General features: G+C 44.6%; 1 protein-coding gene across 1 annotated transcript in view; it reads right to left on the bottom strand.

The window, feature by feature from the left end:
• Positions 1–26,287, bottom strand: part of LOC110504700 (alpha-1,3-mannosyl-glycoprotein 4-beta-N-acetylglucosaminyltransferase A) — a 71,640-nt gene that overhangs the window by 13,751 nt on the left and 31,602 nt on the right. Inside the window, exons 4-8 of the mRNA XM_036975100.1 lie at positions 13,025–13,158; positions 12,177–12,223; positions 11,847–11,960; positions 4,609–4,684; positions 2,118–2,232 (exon numbers count right to left, since the gene is read on the bottom strand). Of these exons, the coding sequence (XP_036830995.1) occupies positions 2,118–2,232; positions 4,609–4,684; positions 11,847–11,960; positions 12,177–12,223; positions 13,025–13,158 (486 nt within the window). The remainder of the gene's footprint in view (positions 1–2,117; positions 2,233–4,608; positions 4,685–11,846; positions 11,961–12,176; positions 12,224–13,024; positions 13,159–26,287) is intronic.

The raw sequence follows: 26,287 nt of genomic DNA, 5'->3' as shown, positions 1-26,287 counted from the left end.
CATTAATATTTACTGCACTGAGGTACTGCCATTAATATTTACTGCACTGAGGTACTGCCATTAATATTTACTGCACTGAGGTACTGCCATTAATATTTACTGCACTGAGGTACTGCCATTAATATTTACTGCACTGAAGTACTGCCATTAATATTTACTGCACTGAGGTACTGCCATTAATATTTACTGCACTGAAGTACTGCCATTAATATTTACTGCACTGAAGTACTGCCATTAATATTTACTGCACTGAGGTACTGCCATTAATATTTACTGCACTGAAGTACTGCCATTAATATTTACTGCACTGAAGTACTGCCATTAATATTTACTGCACTGAGGTACTGCCATTAATATTTACTGCACTGAGGTACTGCCATTAATATTTACTGCACTGAAGTACTGCCATTAATATTTACTGCACTGAAGTACTGCCATTAATATTTACTGCACTGAAGTACTGCCATTAATATTTACTGCACTGAGGTACTGCCATTAATATTTACTGCACTGAAGTACTGCCATTAATATTTACTGCACTGAGGTACTGCCATTAATATTTACTGCACTGAAGTACTGCCATTAATATTTACTGCACTGAGGTACTGCCATTAATATTTACTGCACTGAAGTACTGCCATTAATATTTACTGCACTGAGGTACTGCCATTAATATTTACTGCACTGAAGTACTGCCATTAATATTTACTGCACTGAAGTACTGCCATTAATATTTACTGCACTGAGGTACTGCCATTAATATTTACTGCACTGAAGTACTGCCATTAATATTTACTGCACTGAGGTACTGCCATTAATATTTACTGCACTGAAGTACTGCCATTAATATTTACTGCACTGAAGTACTGCCATTAATATTTACTGCACTGAGGTACTGCCATTAATATTTACTGCACTGAAGTACTGCCATTAATATTTACTGCACTGAAGTACTGCCATTAATATTTACTGCACTGAGGTACTGCCATTAATATTTACTGCACTGAGGTACTGCCATTAATATTTACTGCACTGAAGTACTGCCATTAATATTTACTGCACTGAAGTACTGCCATTAATATTTACTGCACTGAAGTACTGCCATTAATATTTACTGCACTGAGGTACTGCCATTAATATTTACTGCACTGAAGTACTGCCATTAATATTTACTGCACTGAGGTACTGCCATTAATATTTACTGCACTGAAGTACTGCCATTAATATTTACTGCACTGAGGTACTGCCATTAATATTTACTGCACTGAAGTACTGCCATTAATATTTACTGTACTGAGGTACTGCCATTAATATTTACTGCACTGAAGTACTGCCATTAATATTTACTGCACTGAAGTACTGCCATTAATATTTACTGCACTGAAGTACTGCCATTAATATTTACTGCACTGAGGTACTGCCATTAATATTTACTGCACTGAAGTACTGCCATTAATATTTACTGCACTGAGGTACTGCCATTAATATTTACTGCACTGAGGTACTGCCATTAATATTTACTGTACTGAGGTACTGCCATTAATATTTACTGCACTGAAGTACTGCCATTAATATTTACTGCACTGAAGTACTGCCATTAATATTTACTGCACTGAAGTACTGCCATTAATATTTACTGCACTGAAGTACTGCCATTAATATTTACTGCTCTGAAGTACTGCCATTAATATTTACTGCACTGAAGTACTGCCATTAATATTAATATTTACTGCACTGAAGTACTGCCATTAATATTTACTGCACTGAAGTACTGCCACTGATATTTTAACTGGTTCCGGGTTCGTTTCAGACAAGCTTTGTGAGGCTTGTGGGTGTCGTAGGGCAAAACAACATGTTTGTGATTGTCTCTGCTTTCGATGGCGATGTCTTTCGTTTATAGCCCCAACCGTTCGGACAGTACAGACATTTCGTTAGAAGGCCGATTTTCAGGATGGCTCCTGGTCTGACAAACACTGTAGCTCTGCCACCTTCCACCACATATGCGGAAGGCCAACATTGGTGCATGGAGACGCAGCCCACGCAAAGAAAGGGTTGCTAAATGCTCAGACTGTGCACGTGTGTGTGTGTGTATGTGTGTGTGTGTTCATGTGCGTTACCGATGAAGCCGAGTTGGGAGAACTCAAGGATCATCCAGTCCTCAGAGGAGAGCTGTAGGGCAAAGTTCTTCATGGTGGCAAAGTAGTTTGGTTTGGCCACAATGTCATCCTCCAACTGAGGTGAAGGTGGTGTGGTGGGGGAGAAAGAGTGACTGGTGAGGTGAGAGGCTTGCAGGGGTTCAGCCATCACACATACAGCTGACAAACATAACAGCATACACCAAGTCCCTCTCACTGAGCTAAGCTGGTGCATAGCGGCTACAGAAACACTGGGTGTGTAGAGTGCATTTGGAAAGTATTCCGACTTTTTTCACATTTTCTTACGTTAAAGCTGCGGGAAAATAAGAAATCCCCCCACAATACCCCATAATGACAAAGCAAAAACAGTTTTTTTTTAATTATTGTAAATATATCACAGTTACATATATCACAGTTACATAAGTCTTCAGACCCTTTACTGGGTACTTTGTTGAAGCACCTTTGGCAGCGATTACAGCCGAGTCTTCTTGGGTATGACACTACAAACTTGGCACACCTGTATTTGGGGAGTTTCTCCCGTTCTTCTCTGCAGATCCTCTCAAGCTGTCAGGTTGGATCGGGAGCATTGCTGCCCAGCTATTTTCAGGTCTCTCCAGAGATGTTCGATCAGGTTCAAGTCCAGGCTCTGGTTGGGCCACTCAGAGACTTGTCCCGAAGCCACTCCTGCGTTGTATTGGCTGTGTGCTTAGTGTCGTTGTCCTTTGACCCAGTCGGAGGGCCGCTCTGGACCAGGTTTTCATCAAGGATCTCTATGTACTTGGCTCTGTCCATCTTTCCCTTGATCCTGACTCCCAGTCCATGCCGCTGAAAAACATCCCCGCAGCATGATGCTGCCACCACCATGCTTCACTGTAGGGATGGTGCCAGGTTTCCTCTAGACATGATGCTTGGCATTAGGCCAAAAATATCAATCTTGGTTTCATCAGACCAGAGAATCCTGTTTCTCATGGTCTGAGTCCTTTAGGTGCCTTTTGGCAAACTCCAATCGGGCTGTCATGTGCCTTTTACTGAGGAGTGGCTTCCATCTGGCCCCTCTACCTTAAAAGGCCTGATTGGTCGAGTGCTGCAGAGATGGTTGTCCTTCTAGAAGGTTCTTCCATCTCCACAGAGGGACTCTGGAGCTCTGTCAGAGTGACCATCGGGTTCTTGGTCACCTCCAAGACCAAGGCCCTTCTCCCCCGATTGCTCAGTTTGGCCGGGCGGCCAGCTCTAGGAAGAGCCTTGGTGGTTCCAAACTTCTTAAATTTAAGAATGATGGAGACCACTGTGTTCTTGGGGACCTTCAATGCTGCAGACATTTTTTGATACCCTTCCACAGATATGTGCCTCGACACAATCCTGTCTTTGAGCTCTACGGACAATTTCTTCGACCCCATGGCTTGGTTTTTGCTGTGACATGCACTGTCAACTATATAGACAGGTGTGTGCCTTTCCAAATCATGTCCAATCAATTGAATTTACCACAGGTGGACTCCAATCAAGTTGTTGAAACATCTCAAGGATGATCAATGGAAACAGGATGCACCTGAGCTCAATTTCAAGTCTCATAGAAAAGGGGTATTTCTGTTTTTAATTTCTTTGCTAAAAAAAAAATCTAAAAACATAATATGTGTAGATGGATGATGATATATTTTTTCAATCCATTTTTGATTAAGGCTGTAACGAAACAAAATGTGGAAAAAGTCAAGGGGTCTAAATACTTTGTGAATGCACCGTACATAAAGGTCTATGGTTGTGCACATTCTATAGGCACTATGATGTCTATGGCCTACAACAGTAAAGTCAACTACACAGTGTTAATGACAGCACTCAGTACCTCTGTCATCCCCTGGAGACAACGTCAACACAGAATGGAACATTAAAACATCAACCAGAACACAAACAAACAAACAAACAAACAAACGACAGATGGGGTTAACAGAAGACGAAATGAGATTTAATGTGGTAGCTCATTATATCTATGTATGCTTGTGATCTATGGGAATGAGTGAGGGATCAGTAGGTGGTATGATATAACAGACAGAACAACCTGTACAGTATCACAGTACCTCTGATCTTCACAAGGAGGGGAAAATACTGCCCAACTCTGACAAAAGAGCATGCAACTCCATCTCTCTCCATCCTGCTCTTCTGACCCACACACAATTGCAAATGGCCTTGTTTGATGTAAAGAACATGCCAGATTGGGAACGCATTGTTCCAAACTGCAGACTCATCACTGTTTCCGTGGTAACGAATACTCTAATGCTGAAGTAAGTGTGTGTGTGTGTGTGTGTGTGTGTGTGTGTGTGTGTGTGTGTGTGTGTGTGTGTTGGTACTAGGTGTACTACAACTCTGCCCCAGACACATACTGCTCCTGCCGGTCACATTCTAACATGTTGCCATGGGAACGCTGTTTTAATAGGGCTAGGGACGGAATGTGTGTGCATGTGTGTTCCAAGGACGTACATACCTGGACATAGTAGACTCCTTTGCTCACAGCATACATCATGAGGAAGGAATAGTCCAGATTCTGCTTGGTCCTCCATCTACAACACACACACGATTAGGAATCATTTCCTCCTGCCCTGTTGCTAAATGACTGATGTATGGTGGCTAGAGGGAGCAGGTGTACACATCACTGCCTGACAGCAGGTGTTGAGGCTGGCACACACACACAGCAGGTGGGCAGTAGGTACAGTCAATTCTTGCTATAAGTGGCTCTAATGAGCTCTGTTTACCATGCACTCAGAGGTGGGCGCGCACACACACACACACACACACACACACACACAGTTGTGTTAATCTTTCCATCTTTCCAGCAGCAGGGAGTCCAGCGGGCTTTTCATTAATATTCAATGAGCCCCCTGAAAAAGAATAGTGCTTACAAAGGGCAACACACAACAGGCACACATCAGACTGAGTTCTAACACTGAAAGAAAGAGAGAAAGAGAGAAGGAGAGAAAGAGAGAAAGAAAGAGAGAAAGAGAGAAAGAAAGAAAGAACGAACATCAACACATTTCTGATGTGAGGGCAGTGGGAAGAATAAAGGCTTGTCTAACCCAGAGCGACTTTCAGTTAGTGCATCCAGCTAGGTGGGACAACCACATATCTCAGTCATAGTATGTACATGTTCCTCAATAATGCAGTTATCAGCAAAGTCACAGCTAGGGGGGGGGGGGGGGGGTGAGGAAGGGGTACGTGGAGGGTGCTGTGGCATTATTTAAGATACCCTTTGGAGAGGTAGGGTTTCAGATATTTTCGGAAGATTGGCAGAAACTATTCAGGAAAGCTGGTTCCACCATTGAGGTGCCAGGACAGAGAAGAGCTTGGACTGGGCTGAGCGGGAGCTGCCCTCCCGTAGGGTGGGAGAGCCAACAGACCAGGGGTGGCAGAACGGAGTACTCGGGTTGGGGTGTAGGGTTTGAGCAGAGCCTTAAGGTTCCTCTTTCTGCCCCATAGGCAAGTCTTGTAGTGGATGCAAGTTTTGACTGGAGGTCAATGTGTGGAGGAGCGGGGTGACTTGGGAAATCTAGGGAAATATGTAGTGTGTGGAGGAGCGGGGTGACTTGGGAAATATTGAACACCAGACGGGTGGCGTTCTTGTTAAGTTGCAGGGATTTGATGGCACAAGCCGGGAACCCAGCCAACAGCAAGATGGAGTAGTCCAGATGGATGATGACAAGCGCCTGAATTAGGACCTGCACCACTTCCTGTGTGACGTAACGTCGTACTCTACGGATGTTGTAGAGCATGAACCTGCAGGAGCGACAAGGTGTTGTCCAGGGTCACATCAAGGTTATTTGCACTCTGGGAGGGGGCACTGTGGAGTTGTCAACCGTGATGAAGAGGTCTTGAAGTGGACAGGCCTTCAGTGAGAGGAAGAGCAGCTCCGTCCTGTCAAGGTTGAGCTTGAGGTGGTGGGCCGTCATCCAAGCTGAGATATCTGCAGGCACGTAGTGATGGGTGTCGCCACCTGGGTGTCAAAAGGGTGGAAAAAGAAAAGTAGTTGAGTGTCATCCAGATAGCAATGACAGGAGAGACCATGTGAGGATATAATGGAGTCAAGTGACTTGGTGTATAGAGAGAAGAGGAGAGGGCCTAGAACCGAGCCCTGGGGGTCACCAGTACTGAGAGTACGTCGAAAAGGAGTCTGATGAAGAGAGAGCAGCTGGAGTAGCAGTGTTCTCTGGGTTGATCCATGTCTCTGTCAGGGCCAAAAAGTCTAGGGACTGAAGGGCAGCATAGGCTGAGATGAACTCAGCGTTCTTGACCGCAGATCAGCAGTTCCAGGTATTCCACATGGGTTGTGCACGCAGGGTACATTAAATTAGAAGGGTTGCAGCTAAGGGGTGGGGAGTATCTGTAAATCCTACAGTGAGAGGAGCGAACAGGTACAGAAAACACACACACATAGTTGACTAAAGAACTACAAAAAAGCTAAATGAAGTAATCCGAAAACTAGGTAAGATACTTAATTGAGAGAGTGGTGTGGACCCTTAAAAAGTAGATGGCCCGAGACAGTACTAAACAACAACACGAAAATTATACTTATCACTCCTGGAGATATCAGGAGTCCTCTATAGGATGAAGCAGGTAGCCTAGTGGTTAGAGTGTTAGAAAGGCCTGCTCGCAGAAGTGTTTCAGGGAGTGTTTGACAGTGATGAGGGGTGGTCGTTTGGTCGAGAACCCATTACAGATGCAGGCAATGAGGCAGTGATCGCTGAGATCTTGATTGAAAACAGCAGAGGTGTATTTGGAGGGCGAGTTAGTTAGGATGACATCTATGAGGGTGCCCGTGTTTACGGATTTGGAGTTGTACCTGGTAGGTTCATTGATAATTTGTGTAAGATTGAGGGCATCAAGCTTGGATTGTAGGATGGCCGGGGTGTTAAGCATGTCCCAGTTTAGGTCATCTAGTAGCACGAGCTCAGAAGATAGATGGGGGGCAATCAATTCACATATGGTATCGAGGGCACAGCTGGGGACAGAGGGAGGTCTATAGCAAGCGGCAACAGTGAGAGACTTGTTTCTGGAAACGTGCATTTTTAGAAGTAGAAGATCGAATTGTTTGGGTACAGACTTGGATAGTAAGACAGAACTCTGCAGGCTATCTTTGCAGTAGATTGCAACACCGCGCCCTTTGGCAGTTTTATCTTGGCGGAAAATGTTACAGTTAGCGATGGAGATTTCAAGGTTTTTGGTGGTTTTCCTAAGCCAGGATTCAGACACGGCTAAGACAACAAACTTAGGGAGGAGGCTTCTAATGTTAACATGCACGAAACCAAGGCTTTTACGGTTACAGAAGTCAACAAATGAGAGCACCTGGGGAGTGGGAGTGGAGCTAGGCACTGCAGGACCTGGATTAACCTCTACATCACCAGAAGAACAGAGGAGAAGTAGGATAAGTAGGATAAGGGTACGGCTAAAGGATATAAGAACTGGCCGTCTAGCACGTTCAGAACAGAGAGTAAAAGGAGCAGGTTTCTGGGCACGATAGCATAGATTCAAGGCATAATGTACAGACAAAGGTATGGTATGAAGAGAGTACATTGGAGGTAAACCTAGGCATTGAGTAATGATGAGAGAGATATAGTCTCTAGAGACGTTTAAACCAGGTGATGTCATCGCATATGTAGGAGGTGGAACAACATGGTTGGTTAAGGCATATTGAGCAGGGCTAGAGGCTCTACAGTGAAATAAGACAGTAATCAATAACCAGGACAAGGCATATTGATATTAGAGAGAGGCATGCGTAGCCAAGTGAACATATGGGTCCACGGCGATTCAGACAGTTAGCAGGCCGATGCTAACACGCTAACAGGCCCTGACCCATTGTTCCTAGGCCGTCATTGAAAATAAGAATTTGTTCTTAACGGACTTGCCTTTTTAAATAAATAAAAAGCACACTGAGCACGCACACGCTGTCAGATGTGCAGTCTCGTTGGATGAACACTAATTTGTCACGGGACACAGAGTGATGGAGTGTGAGGGAGGAAGAGACAGAGGGAGAGGAAGACAGAGAAAACAGAGGGAGAGAGAACAAATGGAAGCGATAAACCATTTCTAGAAGAGCGAGAGAGAGAGAGAAGGGATGATATGACAACATCGATCAGACAGAGGGAGGGGTGTGCAGAGGAAAGAGATAAAACAGAGTGAGGAGGGAGAGAGAAGAAGAGAAAGGAAAAGAGAGTAAGAAAGAAAGATATCATTATAGAGCGAGAGTAGTGTTGTCACGATACCAGCACTTTGATACCGATACCAGGTTTAGTATCACAATACTCGATACCACGGCAAAAAAATAAGGCATATTAGCCGGTCACAGAATGGTACTTGATCCAGACAGTTAAACCTAGCTGCTGTTCTGTTCAATCAATGGCCATCTTTTGAGTTCAATATCATTACCATTATGTTGTTAAGGCAACATGATTGTATGATTTGTTTAATTTATTCATTAATGTATTCATGGCTGTCTCTGATGTTTGTATCTATTTGAATGGTAAACCTCTTGATAAACTGGGTGGAGCCTAGGCCTAACCACAGTACCGCTGAATAGAAGGGTCTGAATGAATTGTGCTATTTGAACCATTTTCATGTTCTACTATCCAAAAAAGTACAGAAGTTTAAGACAAAGATGTTCCAACAGCAGTGAATGTAGGAGTGAGGGAAAATGGGAGGGTGAGAGGGAAAATGGGAGGGAGAGAGGGAAATGGGGAGGGAGAGAGGGAAAAGGGGAGGGTGGGAGGGAGGGAAAATGGGAGGGAGAGAGGGAAAATGGGAGGGAGAGAGGGAAAATGGGAGGGAGAGAGGAAAAATGGGAGGGAGAGAGGGAAAAGGGGAGGGTGGGAGGGAGGGAAAATGGGAGGGAGAGAGGGAAAATGGGAGGGAGAGAGGAAAAATGGGAGGGAGAGAGGGAAAATGGGAGGGAGAGAGGAAAAATGGGAGAGAGAGAGGGAAATGGGGAGGGAGAGAGGGAAATGGGGAGGGAGAGAGGGAAATGGGGAGGGCGGGAGGGAAAAGGGGAGGGTGGGAGGGAGGGAAAATGGGAGGGAGAGAGGGAAAATGGGAGGGAGAGAGGGAAATGGGAGGGAGAGAGGGAAAATGGGAGGGAGAGAGGGAAAATGGGAGGGAGAAAGGGAAAAGGGGAGGGTGGGAGGGAAAAGGGGAGGGTGGGAGGGAAAAGGGGAGGGTGGGAGGGAGGGAAAATGGGAGGGAGAGAGGGAAAATGGGAGGGAGAGAGGGAAAATGGGAGGGTGGGAGGGAAAATGGGAGGGAGAGAGGGAAAATGGGAGGGAGAGAGGGAAAATGGGATGGAGAGAGGGATAATGGGAGGGAGAGAGGGAAATGGGGAGGGTGGGAGGGAGGGAAAAGGGGAGGGTGGGAGAGAGGGAGGAATGCAATCGACCTTGAGCTCACTTTGAGAGATGCCTGTGGAATACTGAGTACCTGGCCCACTCCTCCATCCCGCTCATCCCTCTCTCCTCTCCATCCTGTCACTAGCAATGCCCAACGGACGTGACACATCCACGAACAATAGCTAGAACAAAGTCATTTTCATTGGGGTGTGAGCAGGGGAGCTTGGCTGGAGAGGTGCCAAAGTGGCGGAGTTTGGGCGTTATTTGAAATTTTAGTCACCAATTGAAGATGAAAGGCGGAGAAACTTCCTCTGATAGGGACAGAGGAGACGACAGGGCTCCAGACTGAACGGGACAGAGGAGACGACAGGGCTCCAGACTGAACGGGACAGAGGAGACGACAGGGCTCTAGACTGAACGGGACAGGGGAGACGACAGGGCTCCAGACTGAAAGGGACAGAGGAGACGACAGGGCTCCAGACTGAACGGGACAGAGGAGACGACAGGGCTCCAGACTGAACGGGACAGAGGAGACGACAGGGCTCCAGACTGAACGGGACAGAGGAGACGACAGGGCTCCAGACTGAACGGGACAGAGGAGACGACAGGGCTCCAGACTGAACGGGACAGAGGAGACGACAGGGCTCCAGACTGATCGGGACAGAGGAGACGACAGGGCTCCAGACTGAACGGGACAGAGGAGACGACAGGGCTCCAGACTGATCGGGACAGAGGAGACGACAGGGCTCCAGACTGAACGGGACAGAGGAGACGACAGGGCTCCAGACTGAACGGGACAGAGGAGACGACAGGGCTCCAGACTGAACGGGACAGAGGCTCCAGACTGAAAGGGACAGAGGAGACGACAGGGCTCCAGACTGAACGGGACAGAGGAGACGACAGGGCTCCAGACTGAACGGGACAGAGGAGACGACAGGGCTCCAGACTGAACGGGACAGGGGAGACGACAGGGCTCCAGACTGAACGGGACAGGGGAGACGACAGGGCTCCAGACTGAACGGGACAGAGGAGACGACAGGGCTCCAGACTGAACGGGACAGAGGAGACGACAGGGCTCCAGACTGAACGGGACAGGGGAGACGACAGGGCTCCAGACTGATCGGGACAGAGGAGACGACAGGGCTCCAGACTGAACGGGACAGAGGAGACGACAGGGCTCCAGACTGAAAGGGACAGAGGAGACGACAGGGCTCCAGACTGAAAGGGACAGAGGAGACGACAGGGCTCCAGACTGAAAGGGACAGAGGAGACGACAGGGCTCCAGACTGAACGGGACAGAGGAGACGACAGGGCTCCAGACTGAAAGGGACAGAGGAGACGACAGGGCTCCAGACTGAAAGGGACAGAGGAGACGACAGGGCTCCAGACTGAACGGGACAGAGGAGACGACAGGGCTCCAGACTGAACGGGACAGAGGCTCCAGACTGAAAGGGACAGAGGAGACGACAGGGCTCCAGACTGAACGGGACAGGGGAGACGACAGGGCTCCAGACTGAACGGGACAGAGGAGACGACAGGGCTCCAGACTGAACGGGACAGAGGAGACGACAGGGCTCCAGACTGAACGGGACAGAGGAGACGACAGGGCTCCAGACTGAACGGGACAGGGGAGACGACAGGGCTCCAGACTGATCGGGACAGAGGAGACGACAGGGCTCCAGACTGAACGGGACAGAGGAGACGACAGGGCTCCAGACTGAAAGGGACAGAGGAGACGACAGGGCTCCAGACTGAAAGGGACAGAGGAGACGACAGGGCTCCAGACTGAAAGGGACAGAGGAGACGACAGGGCTCCAGACTGAACGGGACAGAGGAGACGACAGGGCTCCAGACTGAAAGGGACAGAGGAGACGACAGGGCTCCAGACTGAAAGGGACAGAGGAGACGACAGGGCTCCAGACTGAACGGGACAGAGGAGACGACAGGGCTCCAGACTGAACGGGACAGACGCTCCAAGCTGTGACCATTTAGTTGCATTTTGCGACCCTTTGACTTGGCTGTGAGTGCAATGTTTTATTGGTCGCAATTGGTGCGAGGTGCACATTCTACCTAGTTACTTTAATCAAAACATTCTATTTTGGGGGCAGATAAAACCATGAATTTGTTAAACAGTACATAAACAGTAAACAGTGCATTATCCTCATGATTCCTGTAATAAAGCTGTTGTGCCTGCCTGTCTGTGTTGGTGGGGACGGCTGCTGTAATGAGCGAGACTCACCTCCTGATAGTATAACATTTCAAACTGAAACGTAAGTGTCAGCAGTGCCACCAGGAGGAAATGTAAGTCTGGAGCCCTGTTTAAATCCTGTCTGTTTTACTGAGTGTTTCCCCTCACCTGACCCTCTCTCTGGAGTCTCCGAAGGTCTCTTTGAGGTCTTTGAGATCAGGGTAGTAGCTGGCAGGAGGAGAGATCACCTCCAACAGACCTGAACTGAACTCTATAGAAAACCTGGGATAGATAGACAGACACACACACACACACACACACACACACACACACACACACACACACACACACACACATACATACATACATACATACACAAACAATTTGTTATTCTCCTTCTGTTCTCTCTAAACCGTCAGGGGAATTATCAGACAGGAAACAGCCATCACAAAGACAGGAAGCTGGGTGAGGTTAGGGACAGGAAGTGAGGTCACTCACTCTTTCTCCAGTCCGGTCACCACGCTTTGGACGTATTCTGTGTCCGTCTGCAGAAACAGAAAATAATGTTATTATTTGTATGTCACAGTGTGTGTGTGTGTGTGTGTGTGTGTGTGTGAGGGGTTTGGGCACAAAAAAATAAAAATGGAAACCAGAATAATAGAATGAGCTACACTACCGTTCAAAAGTTTGGGGTCACTTAGAAATGTCCTTGTTTTTGAAAGAAAAGCAAAATAAATTGTCCATTAAAATAACATCAAATTGATCAGAAAGACAGTGTAGACATTGTTAATGTTGTAAATGACTATTGAAGCTAGAACAGGCTGATGTTTAATGGAATATCTACCTAGGCGTACAGAGGCCTATTATCAGCAACCATCACTGATGTGTTCCAATGGCATGTTGTGTTAGCTAATCCAAGTCTGTTGCATCAGTGTCACTGTTTTGATGTAGCCTAGGCCTACTGGTTGTATGAATTTGTGATCTATCGTCCCACAACTGTCCCAGAGTCTGTTTAGAAAAGGCTATTTATTTCTCGTAGAGAACGACACGCTGATCAATAGAATAGGTCAACTTTTCTACTATGGTGGATAGTAGATTGACAGGTTAGTGATTTTTCTGTTTGTTACTGGTCTTGTTGTCTGAGGAAAAGTAAATGTGGACAGTTATTCTAACATCTTCAAGACGAATTACCATAATCTCAATGTGATGTTTCATTCTGAGCACCATGAGTGGACGCCCTAATCAGGTTATGCACCCAATGCATATGGGGACGGTAAATTTCTCTTCTATTTTTTTTTTGAGAAACCCTGGTGGATGTGTGTGTGTATGTGTGTGTTTCCCCCCACCTCTCCTACAAAGACAATGATGACACAGTCATGTTTCTCCTCAGGTGAGAGCTTGTTGATGAGCGAGTGTAGCGTCTCAGCCAGGTACGACTTCACTTTACGCTTTACGGTAGGAATACCCATCACCATGGAGACTGGGGGAGATGAAAAGACCAGGGTAAGACCATAGAGGAAGAAACACAAAAACACACAGGCTGAGAACAGAACGTGTTAAATGTGTTAACTAAGTTGCTTTGTATTTTAAGAAAACAAACATTTTCAATGAATGGAGGGCAGAAGTTTAATTGAGGAAAAGGTAGGAGAGGGAGAGAGAGAAAGAGAGAGACTGGTGGGAGGGAGGGAGGGAGGGAGGGAAAGAGTTGAAGGGGAGAGAGTGCAAGAGAGGAAGGGGGAGAGAGAAAACATTTAGAGGGGGAGAGAGAGAAAGAGAGGGAGGGAGGGATAAAGAAAGCGAGAGAAAGACAGAAATAAAGAAAGAAAGAGAGAGAAAGACAGAAAGAAAGAAAGAAAGAAAGAGAGCAAGAGAGGGAGGGGGAGGGGGAGAGAGAAATCCTCTGCATTATCATTAATAGCAGAATCCTACATTTCCTCAGTGAAAACAATGTACTGAATAAATGTCAAAATTGCCGTTTTACCTAATTACCATACGACAAACCACATATTCACCCTGCACACCCTAATTGACAAACAAAGAAAGTATTCTCATGCTTTATTGATTTCAAAAAAGCTTGTGACTCAATTTGGCATGAGGGTCTGCTATACAAATAGTTGGAAAGTGGTGTTCGGGGTAAAACATATGATATTATAAAATCCATGTACACAAATAACAAGTGTGCGGTTAAAATTGGCAAAAACACACATTTATTTCCACAGGGTCGTGGGGTTAGACAGGGATGCAGCTAAAGCCCCACCCTCTTCAACATATATATCAACAAATTGGTGAAGGCACTAGAACAGTCTGCAGCACCCGGCCTCACCCTACTAGAATCTGAAGTCAAATGTGACCCGATTCAGGAAACTAGGCGTGTGTCGCAAGTCACGACTTCACAGGAGAGCCTTTTGAACGTAAAAAAATATGTTTAGCAAAATGCGTTTTTTGGCAAAAATGCCTTCTCGAACATGTGAACTTTCATGTGTCTTAATATCAAACATGTATGTCATCTGTAAATACGAATACAATTGTTGGCTGGACATGCAGAGAGATGAGTTTGGATTGGTCTTGTTGCATCTTGGGGTCTATAAAATGAGCTGCTAGATATTCCTTTCTACTGCAGTTTTTATTTTTTTTATTTTACTTTAGCCATGGAGAACTGCAAATATGTTGCTACTGCTCTCAATAACATTGCTGCCCTTAATTTATCAGGCGCTATCGACAAAGGTCAGTGGGAAAAAGTTGTGATGGACTACTTTCTGGACGATGAATGCTGACTCTCTCTCTCACTCTGAAAATAACACGTTTTGGAATCAGTGGAAAACAACGGGCCAAACAAGCTGTGCAAACTAAGACAAATTCCAGATGCATTATTATACAATCGATGGATTTCAAAATGGCATTCTGAGAGATCACTACACACAGTTCAGCTTGCAAACTAAACAGAAACAACACAGGATGTCTTATAAAAGGGTTTGCAGTCTGCCGTGAAGCCTTCATCCATGTATACAGGTAAGAATCTAACTACAGATTCAGATATTATACGTTTCTAATTTAGTCAGAAAGTTGTTTTCATTGCAAGCAAAAGCTTGCTGTTAGCTAGCCAGCTGGAGATCGATGGCTGGCTTGCTAACTAACATTAAACCTAACGTTATTTGGTTGCTATGACAATTGGTTTGTATGGCTAGTAACGTTACTCTATGGATTGGGAGTATAGTTAATTTTTTAACTAGCTAACCTTAACGTGACATGTCTAAACAAAAGATCCCAAGTTAAAGCTTGCTGTTAGCTAGCTAATGTTAGCTGAGTGGCTGGCTTGCTAGCTAACGTTAAGTTATGTGTATGAGGTGTATGTAACGTTAGTGATGTTTTCTCAGAATGCCATTATGCATTGCTAGTTATAGCCTAATGTTAGCTAGCTAATATTGAACCTATTAGTTAACTTTAGCTAGATATGACAATCGGTTTGTATTGCTAGTTAAAGCTTGCAGTTAGCTAGCCAACTGTCATGAGATGGCTGGCTAGCTACAGTAGCTAACATTACCTGTATGAACTGTGTGTAGTGATCTCTCAGAAGGCCATTTTGCATCGATGGTATAATAATGCATCTGGAGTTTGTCTTTCAGCATCAATCAGTAGAACACGCCTGACTCTAATCCACTAGTCCCACAGCCATCAAAAAGAGAGCTAGCGCAAGCAAAGGCAGCAGCGCAGTCATCAACTACATGCACCATTTCTTCACCAGCTACGGAGGTGGGAAAACACGTGTGGAAAACAATGTGTGGACCTGAATTGTGATAACTGCAGTGGATAAAACAAGAACAAGTTTGTGCTCTGGTATTGTGCCTGGCTCCACCACAGTCTGGACCTTCACTTCCTGATCACAGGCCACACCAAGTTTGTGGTGACTGGTGCTTTGGCCTCATCAAGTTAGCCCTTCAGAAAGACCAGAGTGAACACTTTATCTGAGACTGCTGTTGTTGTGAAGGACAGCACTGTGACAGAGGTCAACATCCCACAAGCTGGTTGGACTGGAGGCTGGTACGGTGCTGGTGGAAAGCTATGGCTGACAACACCACCAGCTCTGTACTTCAGGCCGCTGCCACAGATCAAGCAGTACCAGCACTTCAGGTAAAAAATGACTTTCGTTATGAGGTTATTCTTATTATCTAAACTTGTGAGGTGAATTGATGTTGTGCAGTTATAATGTCTTCAGATTTATTGTTTTCTGTTTTACAGCTTCGATGCTCTGGAGCCTGGTGTTGTCGCCAAGGAGCGTTCGGACTGTCGGGACCAGGTTTCAACTGCTGCACAACGCTGACATCCTTTCTCCCATAGATGGTCTGCCTGTAAAAGCGCCACCTGGACTGGACACAGCTAGACAAATATTTTTGAGAAGCTCAGGGAGTTTTGCGACGAAGAGGCTATGGACATCACATGCCCTGCACCAAAGTCAAGGGCAGGACAGAAACAGGCTCTCCGAATATAGATTCCCTTGTTCATGAGTGGTTTGGACGGCACTATCTGCAGTGCCTCTATTCACATGACTCTCCCCTAACACACACGCCATACGTTACTGCTACTGTTTATTATTTATCCTGCTGCTCAGCCACTTTATCCCTGATTGTATGTATATAACTACCTCGTCTATCACTGATATCGTTCTCGAACATAATGTATATGTTATTTATATTGACACTATCTATTTATAATATTACTACTATGCAAGTAACCAGTTGGCTGTACCGTTTACACCTTCTGTAGAGACCATCCTCTTAGCAAGACGAAGCAAAATATTGATATATAAAATTAATATTGATGTGTGATCATTACGTGATTTTGTGACATACCCCAACAATATCATGTGACTGTATCACATGTCCACCACATAAATATATGGCACATGCATCTGTTTATCTACAGTACTGAACTTTATTTATAAAAAAATAATAATTATGAATCATTCCGGTTTCAACTCAGGTTGCATGGCCTTAACTTATGTATGAATTACTATGTGATAAGTGCATGTGTAATAGTATAAAGTATACTATTATACTGGTGTGAAGCCATTTGGGCTCAGGTTGTGAGTCACAAATGTCAACTGTTTGCTGATGACCTGGTGCTTCTGTCCCCAATAAAGGAGGGCCTACAGCAGCACCTAGATATTCTGCACAGATTCCGCCAGACCTGGGCCCTGACAGTACATTTCAGTAAGACAAAAATAATGGTGTTCCAAAAAAGGTCCAGTTGCCAGGACCACAAATACAAATTCTATCTAGACACCGTTGCCCTAGAGCACACAAAAAAACTATACATACCTTGGCCTAAACATCAGCGCCACAGGTAACTTCCACAAAGCTGTGAACGATCTGAGAGACAAGGCAAGAAGGGCATTCTATGCCATCAAAAGAAAAAAAAGAAAATTTCAACATACCAATTAGGATTTGGCTAAAAATACTTAAATCAGATATAGAACCCATTGCCCTTTATGGTTGTGAGGTCTGGGGTCCGCTCACCAACCAAGACTTCACAAAATGGGACAAACACCAAATTGAGACTCTGCACGCAGAATTCTGCAAAAATATCCTCAGTGTACAACGTAGAACACCAAATAATGCATGCAGAGCAGAATTAGGTCGATACCCGCTAATGATCAAAATCCTGAAACGAGACGTTCAATTCTAAAACAACCTAAAAGGAAGCGATTCCCAAACCTTCCATAACAAAGCAATCACCTACAGAGAGATGAACCTGGAGAAGAGTCCACTAAGCAAGCTGGTTCTGGGTCTCTGTTCACAAACACAAACACAAACACACCCCAGGACAGCAACACAATTAGACCTAACCAAATCATGAGAAAACAAAAAGATAATTACTTGACACACTGGAAAGAACAAACACCATTGTAAATACAACCCATATTTATGTTCATTTATTTTCCATTTTGTACTATTTGCACATCGTTACAACACTGTATATATACATAATATGACATTTGAAATGTCTTTATTCTTTTGGAACTTTATGAGTTTAATAGTTACAGTTCATTTTTGTTTATTTCACTTGCTTTGGCCAATGTTAACATGTGTTTTCCGTGCCAATGAAGCCCTTATATTGAAATTTAATTGAGAGAGAGAGAGAGAGAGAGAGAGAGAGAGAGAGGAGAGAGAGAAGTGAGAGAGAGAGAGAGAGAGATAGAGAGAGAGAGAGAGAGAGAGAGAGAGAGAGAGAGGAGAGAGAGAAGTGAGAGAGAGAGAGAGAGAGAGAGAGAGAGAGATAGGAGAGAGAGAAGTGAGAGAGAGAGAGAGAGAGAGAGAGAGAGAGGGAGGAGAGAGAGAAGTGAGAGAGAGAGAGCGAGACAGACAGAGAGAGGAGAGAGAGAGAGAGAGAGCGAGAGAGACAGAGAGAGCGAGAGAGACAGAGAGAGAGAGAGAGAGAGAGAGAGAGAGAGAGAGAGAGAGGGAGAGAGACAGAGGTGAGAGAGAGAGAGAGAGAGAGACAGAGAGAGAGAGAGAGAGACAGAGAGAGCGAGAGAGACAGAGAGAGAGAGAGAGAGAGAGAGACAGAGAGAGACAGAGAGAGAGAGAGAGAGAGAGAGAGAGAGAGAGAGAGAGAGAGGGAGAGAGAGAGACAGAGGTGAGAGAGAGAGAGAGAGAGAGAGAGATGAGACAGCAGCTATTGTTATACTCCTGGCTATCAGTTGTATTCTGTGTCCTGAAGGGAGGGAGAGAGAGAGTAGAACAGGGAATACAGACTATTATCTTCCTTAGAGGGGGTGATCCCCTGAAAACCACACCACACTGAAATACTACAGACATATCACTCCATTTGTCCCACACTGACACAACAGGCCCAGGGATCTCTTTCACTGGGGAGCAGGGCTGTGCGTGTGTGTTGGTGTTGCAGTCATGATACTGATGATACCAACATTTTAGAATACCGTAGTACCATTTCAAATGATACTACTGTTAGGTTCTAATTATCAGAGTAATAACTCAACGGACACTACGAAAGCTTAAACGAAGATCCCAAAGGATCGAACAACTGAACAGACAAAGACATGGTTCCACCCATGGTAGTATACAGACCCCACTTTGGGTGGTCTCCTCCTTATCGTTAAACATTGCATCCTTATTGCTAGGCAGGGAGCTGAGTGAGATAGGGCCTTAAACGGAGCGTACAGGCCAGTCTGATGGGGGAAAGAGAGGAGGGGAGAGTCTCTGTCTTTATGAGGGAGGGAGAGTCTCTGTCTTTATGAGGGAGGGAGAGTCTCTGTCTTTATGAGGGAGGGAGAGTCTCTGTCTTTATGAGGGAGGGAGAGTCTCTGTCTTTATGAGGGAGTGTGTGTCTGAGTGTTTATAAGGGAGTGTGTGTCTGAGTGTTTATAAGGGAGTGTGTGTCTGAGTGTTTATAAGGGAGTGTGTGTCTGAGTGTTTATAAGGGAGTGTGTGTCTGAGTGTTTATAAGGGAGTGTGTGTCTGAGTGTTTATAAGGGAGTGTGTGTCTGAGTGTTTATAAGGGAGTGTGTGTCTGAGTGTTTATAAGGGAGTGTGTGTCTGAGTGTTTATAAGGGAGTGTGTGTGTGTGTGTGTAACAAATGTAAATCGTACTCTCCTTGCGTTGTGTTTTGTCCAAATAAATCACATCAACCAGTGGTCCCAGTTGAGCATGATTTATTTCTGTTGCCCTTGCATCACATTTTCATACTGGGTGTAAAGAATAGAAATATACAATACAAAATATAACATGTGTAAATTCCTGTTGTTAAATAGGAAACAGCACGTTAGTTGTGCAGGGCTTAACGGTGTTGATGGCTGTCGATGGTAAAATCTGTAGCATGAAGACAACTGTGTTAGCAGTGGGCTTATGTATGCTAGCTAACACACTTATTTACAGCAATCATATGCCAAAGCACATCCCAGAAAGCCCCTCAATCCCTAACAGGTACCATATACCCACACATGTATAAATAAACTTGTACACATTGTAAAATAGAAAATAGAAAACAGTATTCAGAACGTGACCTACCCCTTGCAACACATTTTCATACTGGGAAGACCTGACGTTCGCGATCTCCCCCTATCTGCAAGCGGGGCCAATCACAACACGCCTTATTGTCATCAGAGTTGAACCAACCAATAAGAATGCTTGAACATTAAATACACCTTTCTTTAGAGGCAAGTGGAAACATAACCAACCCTTTTACATGTGTCTGAGTGTTTATGAGGGAGAGTGTGTGTGTCTTAACTGAACAGTAAAGGTGGTTTCATGCAGTGTTTTCTCCTTATTGACACAATGACAAGCAGATCATTTCGCACATATATTCCTTCCTCCCATTCCTCCAGCCACATCACAGGTGGGCCTGTGCAAATATGAGCATATCAGTCATTCTATGCAGTATTCTATTATAGAGTGTGAAGTTAAATTCAATATGTGTTGTATTGAGTAGAAGTGTGACTATCAGTGACAGTTTCTGGGTAGCAGATGCGCATAACATTTAGAAAATGGGAACAAATGTCAGGGGACGGGGCGAACAGGACACTTTCCCCCCCAGTGGTGTCGTGACACCTGGCTTGGTAGGGTATCGTTAGTGAAACGTTTGTATCGTGATACCTGGCTTGGTAGGGTATCGTTAGTGAAACGTTTGTATCGTGATACCTGGCTTGGTAGGGTATCGTTAGTGAAACGTTTGTGTCGTGACACCTGGCTTGGTAGGGTATCGTTAGTGAAACGTTTGTATCGTGATACCTGGCTTGGTATTGTATCGTTAGTGAAACGTTTGTATCGTGATACCTTGCTTGGTATTGTATCGTTAGTGAAACGTTTGTATCGTGATACCTTGCTTGGTATTGTATCGTTAGTGAAACGTTTGTATCGTGATACCTGGCTTGGTAGGGTATCGTTAGTGAAACGTTTGCATCGTGATACCTGGCTTGGTAGGGTATCGTTAGTGAAACGTTTGTATCGTGATACCTGGCTTGGTAGGGTATCGTTAGTGAAACGTTTGCATCGTGATACCTGGCTTGGTAGGGTATCGTTAGTGAAACGTTTGTATCGTGATACCTGGCTTGGTATTGTATCGTTAGTGAAACGTTTGTATCGTGATACCTTGCTTGGTATTGTATCGTTAGTGAAACGTTTGTATCGTGATACCTGGCTTGGTAGGGTATCGTTAGTTAAACGTTTGTATCGTGATACCTGGCTTGGTATTGTATCGTTAGTGAAACGTTTGTATCGTGATACCTTGCTTGGTATTGTATCGTTAGTGAAACGTTTGTATCGTGATACTTGGCTTGGTAGGGTATCATTAGTGAAACGTTTGTATCGTGATATCTGGCTTGGTAGGGTATCGTTAGTGAAACGTTTGTATCGTGATACCTTGCTTGGTATTGTATCGTTAGTGAAACGTTTGTATCGTGATACCTGGCTTGGTAGGGTATCGTTAGTGAAACGTTTGTATCGTGATACCTGGCTTGGTAGGGTATCGTTAGTGAAACGTTTGTATCGTGATACCTTGCTTGGTATTGTATCGTTAGTGAAACGTTTGTATCGTGATACCTGGCTTGGTAGGGTATCGTTAGTGAAACGTTTGTATCGTGATACCTGGCTTGGTAGGGTATCGTTAGTGAAACGTTTGTATCGTGATACCTGGCTTAGTAGGGTATCGTTAGTGAAACGTTTGTATCGTGACAACACTAGTGTGTTTCTCTGCTTCTCAGTCTTGCTGGAGAGAAAGGGAGGACCACGTCTATTCTGCTCTCCTGCACAAACACACCTTCCCTCCCTCCATATCTTTCTCATCTTAGACCGGAGATGTTTGTCTTTCAAAATATTCAAATTAGAGGGCAAAAAAACCAGGAAAATATTTGCATATATTTGCTTTGCCCCTCCAAAAAATATCCAACCACACCAGAAGTGAGAACAACAGGGAGTGTGTGTGTTTAATCTCTATTATGGGGCTAGCTCTAGAGACAAACATTGGAAAACATGGGGGAAGAGGGAGGCACAATAAACAGACTGAAAGAGAGTGAATGAATGAGTGAAGGAGGAGAGATAGAGAGAATGAAAGTGTCAGAATGGTGGAGTGTGATCTGTGCAGCGTGGAGAATCGGTCCTCAGTTTGCTTTGTGTCTCTCCAGCCAGCACAGAGACACACATAGAACCAGGAAAGTAGGTCGTGGATGAAAGGAGAGAGTGGGAACGACAGAGAGAGAAAGAAAAGAGTGAATAAGAGGCAGAGAGAACTTTTGGAACTGTAAAGTTTACTGTAAATGTTTTATTGTTTATTTCACTTTTGTTTATCCATTTCACTTGCTTTGGCAATGTAAACATGTGTTTCCCATGACAACAGAGCCCTTACATTGACATTCAATTTGAGAGGAAGAAAAAAAGGGAGATTGTGACACAGACTGATGATGGAGGGATGGAGACAGACAGACTGATGATGGAGGGATGGAGACAGACAGACTGATGATGGAGGGATGGAGACAGACAGACTGATGATGGAGGGATGGAGACAGACAGACTGATGATGGAGGGATGGAGACAGACAGACTGATGATGGAGGGATGGAGACAGACAGACTGATGATGGAGGGATGGAGAGAGTGTGACCGACAGACTGATGATGGAGGGATGGAGATAGACAGACTGATGATGGAGGGATGGAGAGAGTGTGACCGACAGACTGATGATGGAGGGATGGAGAGAGTGTGACCGAGGGAGAGAGAGAGGGGGGAGGGAGACAGTGAGACAGAAAATACAAGAAGCTAAAGGGAGGGAGGGGGGACTTCTTATGCCATCCCTCAACCCCTTCAGAAAATAACCCTGATTATAATATCCATCTGTGCCTCTGACAGACAAGAAAATGGTGATCTGACTTCCGCACAGAGACAGAATGGACCAACTGGCCTGTGTGTGTGTGTGTGTGTGTGTGTGTGTGTGTGTGTGTGTGTGTGTGTGTGTGTGTGTGTGTGTGTGTGTGTAGAAAGGCCTAGTAGAGATAGAGAAGAGTATTGTGTGTGAGTGGTGCACCAGTGGTGCTGAATGGACCTGAAGGCTATCAGCTCCCCCATGCTATCTGCTAGCTAGGCTAGTGCATGACACTCAAATATAAGGATACATGGCAATCCAATCCTTTTATACCTGGGGTTTTCAACCAGTCCTTGTCCAGGGAACCCCTCCCAGGCAAACCGGCAACCCAGGGACCCCGTCATACATCATGTCATCAGGTGAATGATAAATGGCAAGAAGAAGTAATCAACATTTCAAAACACATTTTTGCAAAGAGTAGCTGTTTAGCTGGTTAAACAAAAGTTAGCCATGTGTTGGCAAAAATGTATGTCCAAGTCACAAAAAAGCTTTCCAGCAGCCAGCGGCACTTGCCTCGCTGGTAGCCTATTCGCAGGTGCTTTTCAAAGATAATGGAATAACGCTAAGACTCAGATTTTCAATTTAAACAAATGTATTCCAAACAAAAACCATTGATTTCAGAACATAGAACTCTATGCACAAGGACTGCTTTTAAAACGTACAATGCAGCCATTTTAATCTCAACATCAAATCATTTCTGGGTAACAATTAAGCAACTTAACGTAATTGTTTACAATTAAAATTGGCCCTGTCTGGGGGTATCATCGAATGGGGCCACAGTGTCTCCTGACCCCTCCAGTCTCAGCCTCCAGTATTTATGCTGCAGTAGTTTATGTGTCGGGGGCTAGGGTCAGTTTGTTATATCTGGAGTACTTCTCCTGTCTTATCCGGTGTCCTGTGTGAATTTAAGTATGCTCTCTCTAATTCTCTCTTTCTTTCTCTCTCTCGGAGGACCTGAGCCCTAGGAACATGCCTGAGGACTACCTGACATGATGACTCCTTGCTGTCCCCAGTCCACCTGGCCGTGCTGCTGCTCCAGTTTCAACTGCGGCTATGGAATCCTGACCTGTTCACCGGATGTGCTACCTGTCCCAGACCTGCTGTTTTCAACTCTCTGGAGACAGCAGGTGTGGTAGAGATACTCTTAATGATCGGTAATGAAAAGTCAACTGACATTTACTCCTGAGGTGCTGACTTGCTGCACCCTTGACAACTACTGTGATTATTATTATTTGACCATGCTGGTCATTTATGAACATTTGAACATCTTGGCCATGTTCTGTTATAATCTCCACCCGGCACAGCCAGAAGAGGACTGGCCACCCCTCATAGCCTGGTTCCGCTCTAGGTTTCTTCCTAGGATTTGGCCTTTCTAGGGTGTTTTTCCTAGCCACCGTGCTTCTACACCTGCATTGCTTGCTGTTTGGGGGTTTGGGGTTTTAGGCTGGAAAGTACAGCAGAAAATACAGCACTTTGAGATATCAGCGGATGTAAGAATGGCTATATAAATACATTTGAATTGATTTGATTTGAAAATGGTCAAAAAGAAAGAAAAATAGCTTTTTAGCAAGGAGTCATTTCTCAAGCAAGAATTTAGATAAAACAGTCTGGGAGAGGGGAAAACTGAAAACTAGCGGTTATTGGCAGAGAGGTTTAGAACTCTTTCTTACCGGTCTATTAACAAATTTATTGCCAGATGATGTCACCAAGCAGGTCAAAACTCCATCCCACCACAACAGCTCTTGCACTAAAAGAGCATTATCATCAATTTTACAATTTCACAGTATTATTCCAACCTCAGTGTTGAAATATATTTAAAATACAGCAAATTATGTTTTTGACTGCACTGGGCCTTTAAACATTTCCACAGAACATTTACATGAAGAACAGCTCAGACACAAATCTCACTCAGTTTTATTCTGTTGCCAAACTTTGCATCTGCACAGTATTTCCAATAAATGTCAAAGTAATACGTGTGCATAGAGTTGAATGATTTGTTAAAAATTTGAATTCAATGGTCACAGTATAATTCCATTAACGTGGTATGTCAGATACTCCAGTGAGCGTAATTGGCTACGATGAGTATAATTTTCTCAAAACTAGGAGTTGAGAAGTAAAATTGACATCATTAGAAAGAAGGTATTCTCCTCTTTTCAAATGTTGTTGCTAGCGATATTATTAAAAACATTTAAATAAAACAAATATTTTTCTCACTTTGTAAAAAAAACAACTATATACAGTGCATTGGGAAAGTATTCAGACCCTTGACTTTTTCCACATTTTCTTACGTTACAGCCTTATTCTAAAATGGATTAAAATAATTATTTTACCTCAATCTACCCACAATACCCCATAATGACAAAGCGAAAACAGGTTTTAGAATTGTTTTTGCAAACTTAATAAAAATTGTAAAAAAATTATGAAATACCTTATTTCCATTGATCATCCTTGAGATGTTTCTACAACTTGATTGGAGTCCACTTGTGGTAAATTCAATTGATTGGACATGATTGAGAAAGGCACACACCCGTCTGTATAAGGTCCCAAAGTTGACAGTGCATGTCAGAGCAAAAACCAAGCCATGAGGTTGAAGGAATTGTCTGTAGGGCTCAGAGACGGGATTGTGTCGAGGCACTGATCTGGGGAAGGGTACCAAAACATTTCTGCTGCATTGAAGGTCCCCATCATTCCTCCATCATTCTTAAATGGAAGAAGTTTGGAACTACCAAGACTCTTCCTAGAGCTGGCCGCCTGGCCAAACTGAGTAATGGGGGAGAAGGGCCTTGGTCATGGAGGTGACCAAGAACCTGATGGTCCCTCTGACAGAGCTCCAGAATTCCAATGTGGAAATGGAAGAATCTTCCAGAAGGACAACCATCTCTGCAGCACACCACCAATCAGGCCTTTATGGTAGAGTGACCAGATGGAAGCCACTCCTCAGTAAAAGGCACATGACAGCCAACTTGGAGTTTGCAAAAAGGCACCTAAAGACTGTCAGACAATGAGAATCAAGATTATCTGGTCTGATGAAACCAAGATTCAACACTTTGGCCTGAATGCCAAGCGTCACGTCTGGGGAAACCTGGCACCATCCCTAGGGTGAAGCATGGTGGTGGCAACATCATGTGGTGGGGGTATTTTTCAGCGGCAGGGACTGGGAGACTAGTCAGGATTGAGGCAAAGATGAACAGAGCAAAGAACAGAGAGATCCTTGATGAAAACCTGGTCCAAAGCGCTCAGAACCTCAGGCTGGGGCGAAGGTTCACCTTCCAACAGAACAATGACCCTAAGCACACAGTTAAGACAACGCAGGAGTGGCTTCGGGACAAGTCTCTGAATGTCCTTTAGTGGCCCAGCAAGAGCCCGGACTTGAACCAGATCTAACATCTCTGGAGAGACATGAAAATAGCTGTGCAGCAACGCTCAGCATCCAACTTGACAGAGCTTGAGAGGATCTGCAGAGAATGGGAGAAACTCCCCAAATACAAGAAGACTCAAGGCTGTAATCGCTACCTAAGGTGCTTCAACAAAGTACTGTGTAAAGGATCTGAATACTTATGTAAATGTGAGTTCAGTTTAATATTTTTAACAAATTTGCAAAAAATTCTAAAAACCTGTTTTTGCTTTGTCATTATGGGGTATTGTATGTAGATTGATGAGGGTAATTTAATCAATTTTAGAATAAGGCTGTAAAGTAACAAAATGTGGAAGAAGTCAAGGGGTCTGAATACTGCACGGTAT

The sequence above is a fragment of the Oncorhynchus mykiss genome, chromosome 3 (genome assembly GCF_013265735.2).
Source record: "Oncorhynchus mykiss isolate Arlee chromosome 3, USDA_OmykA_1.1, whole genome shotgun sequence".
Classification (NCBI taxonomy): domain Eukaryota; kingdom Metazoa; phylum Chordata; class Actinopteri; order Salmoniformes; family Salmonidae; genus Oncorhynchus; species Oncorhynchus mykiss.
The sequence above is the reverse complement of the archived record's forward strand: the minus strand, read 5'-3'. Positions and strand labels throughout refer to the sequence as shown.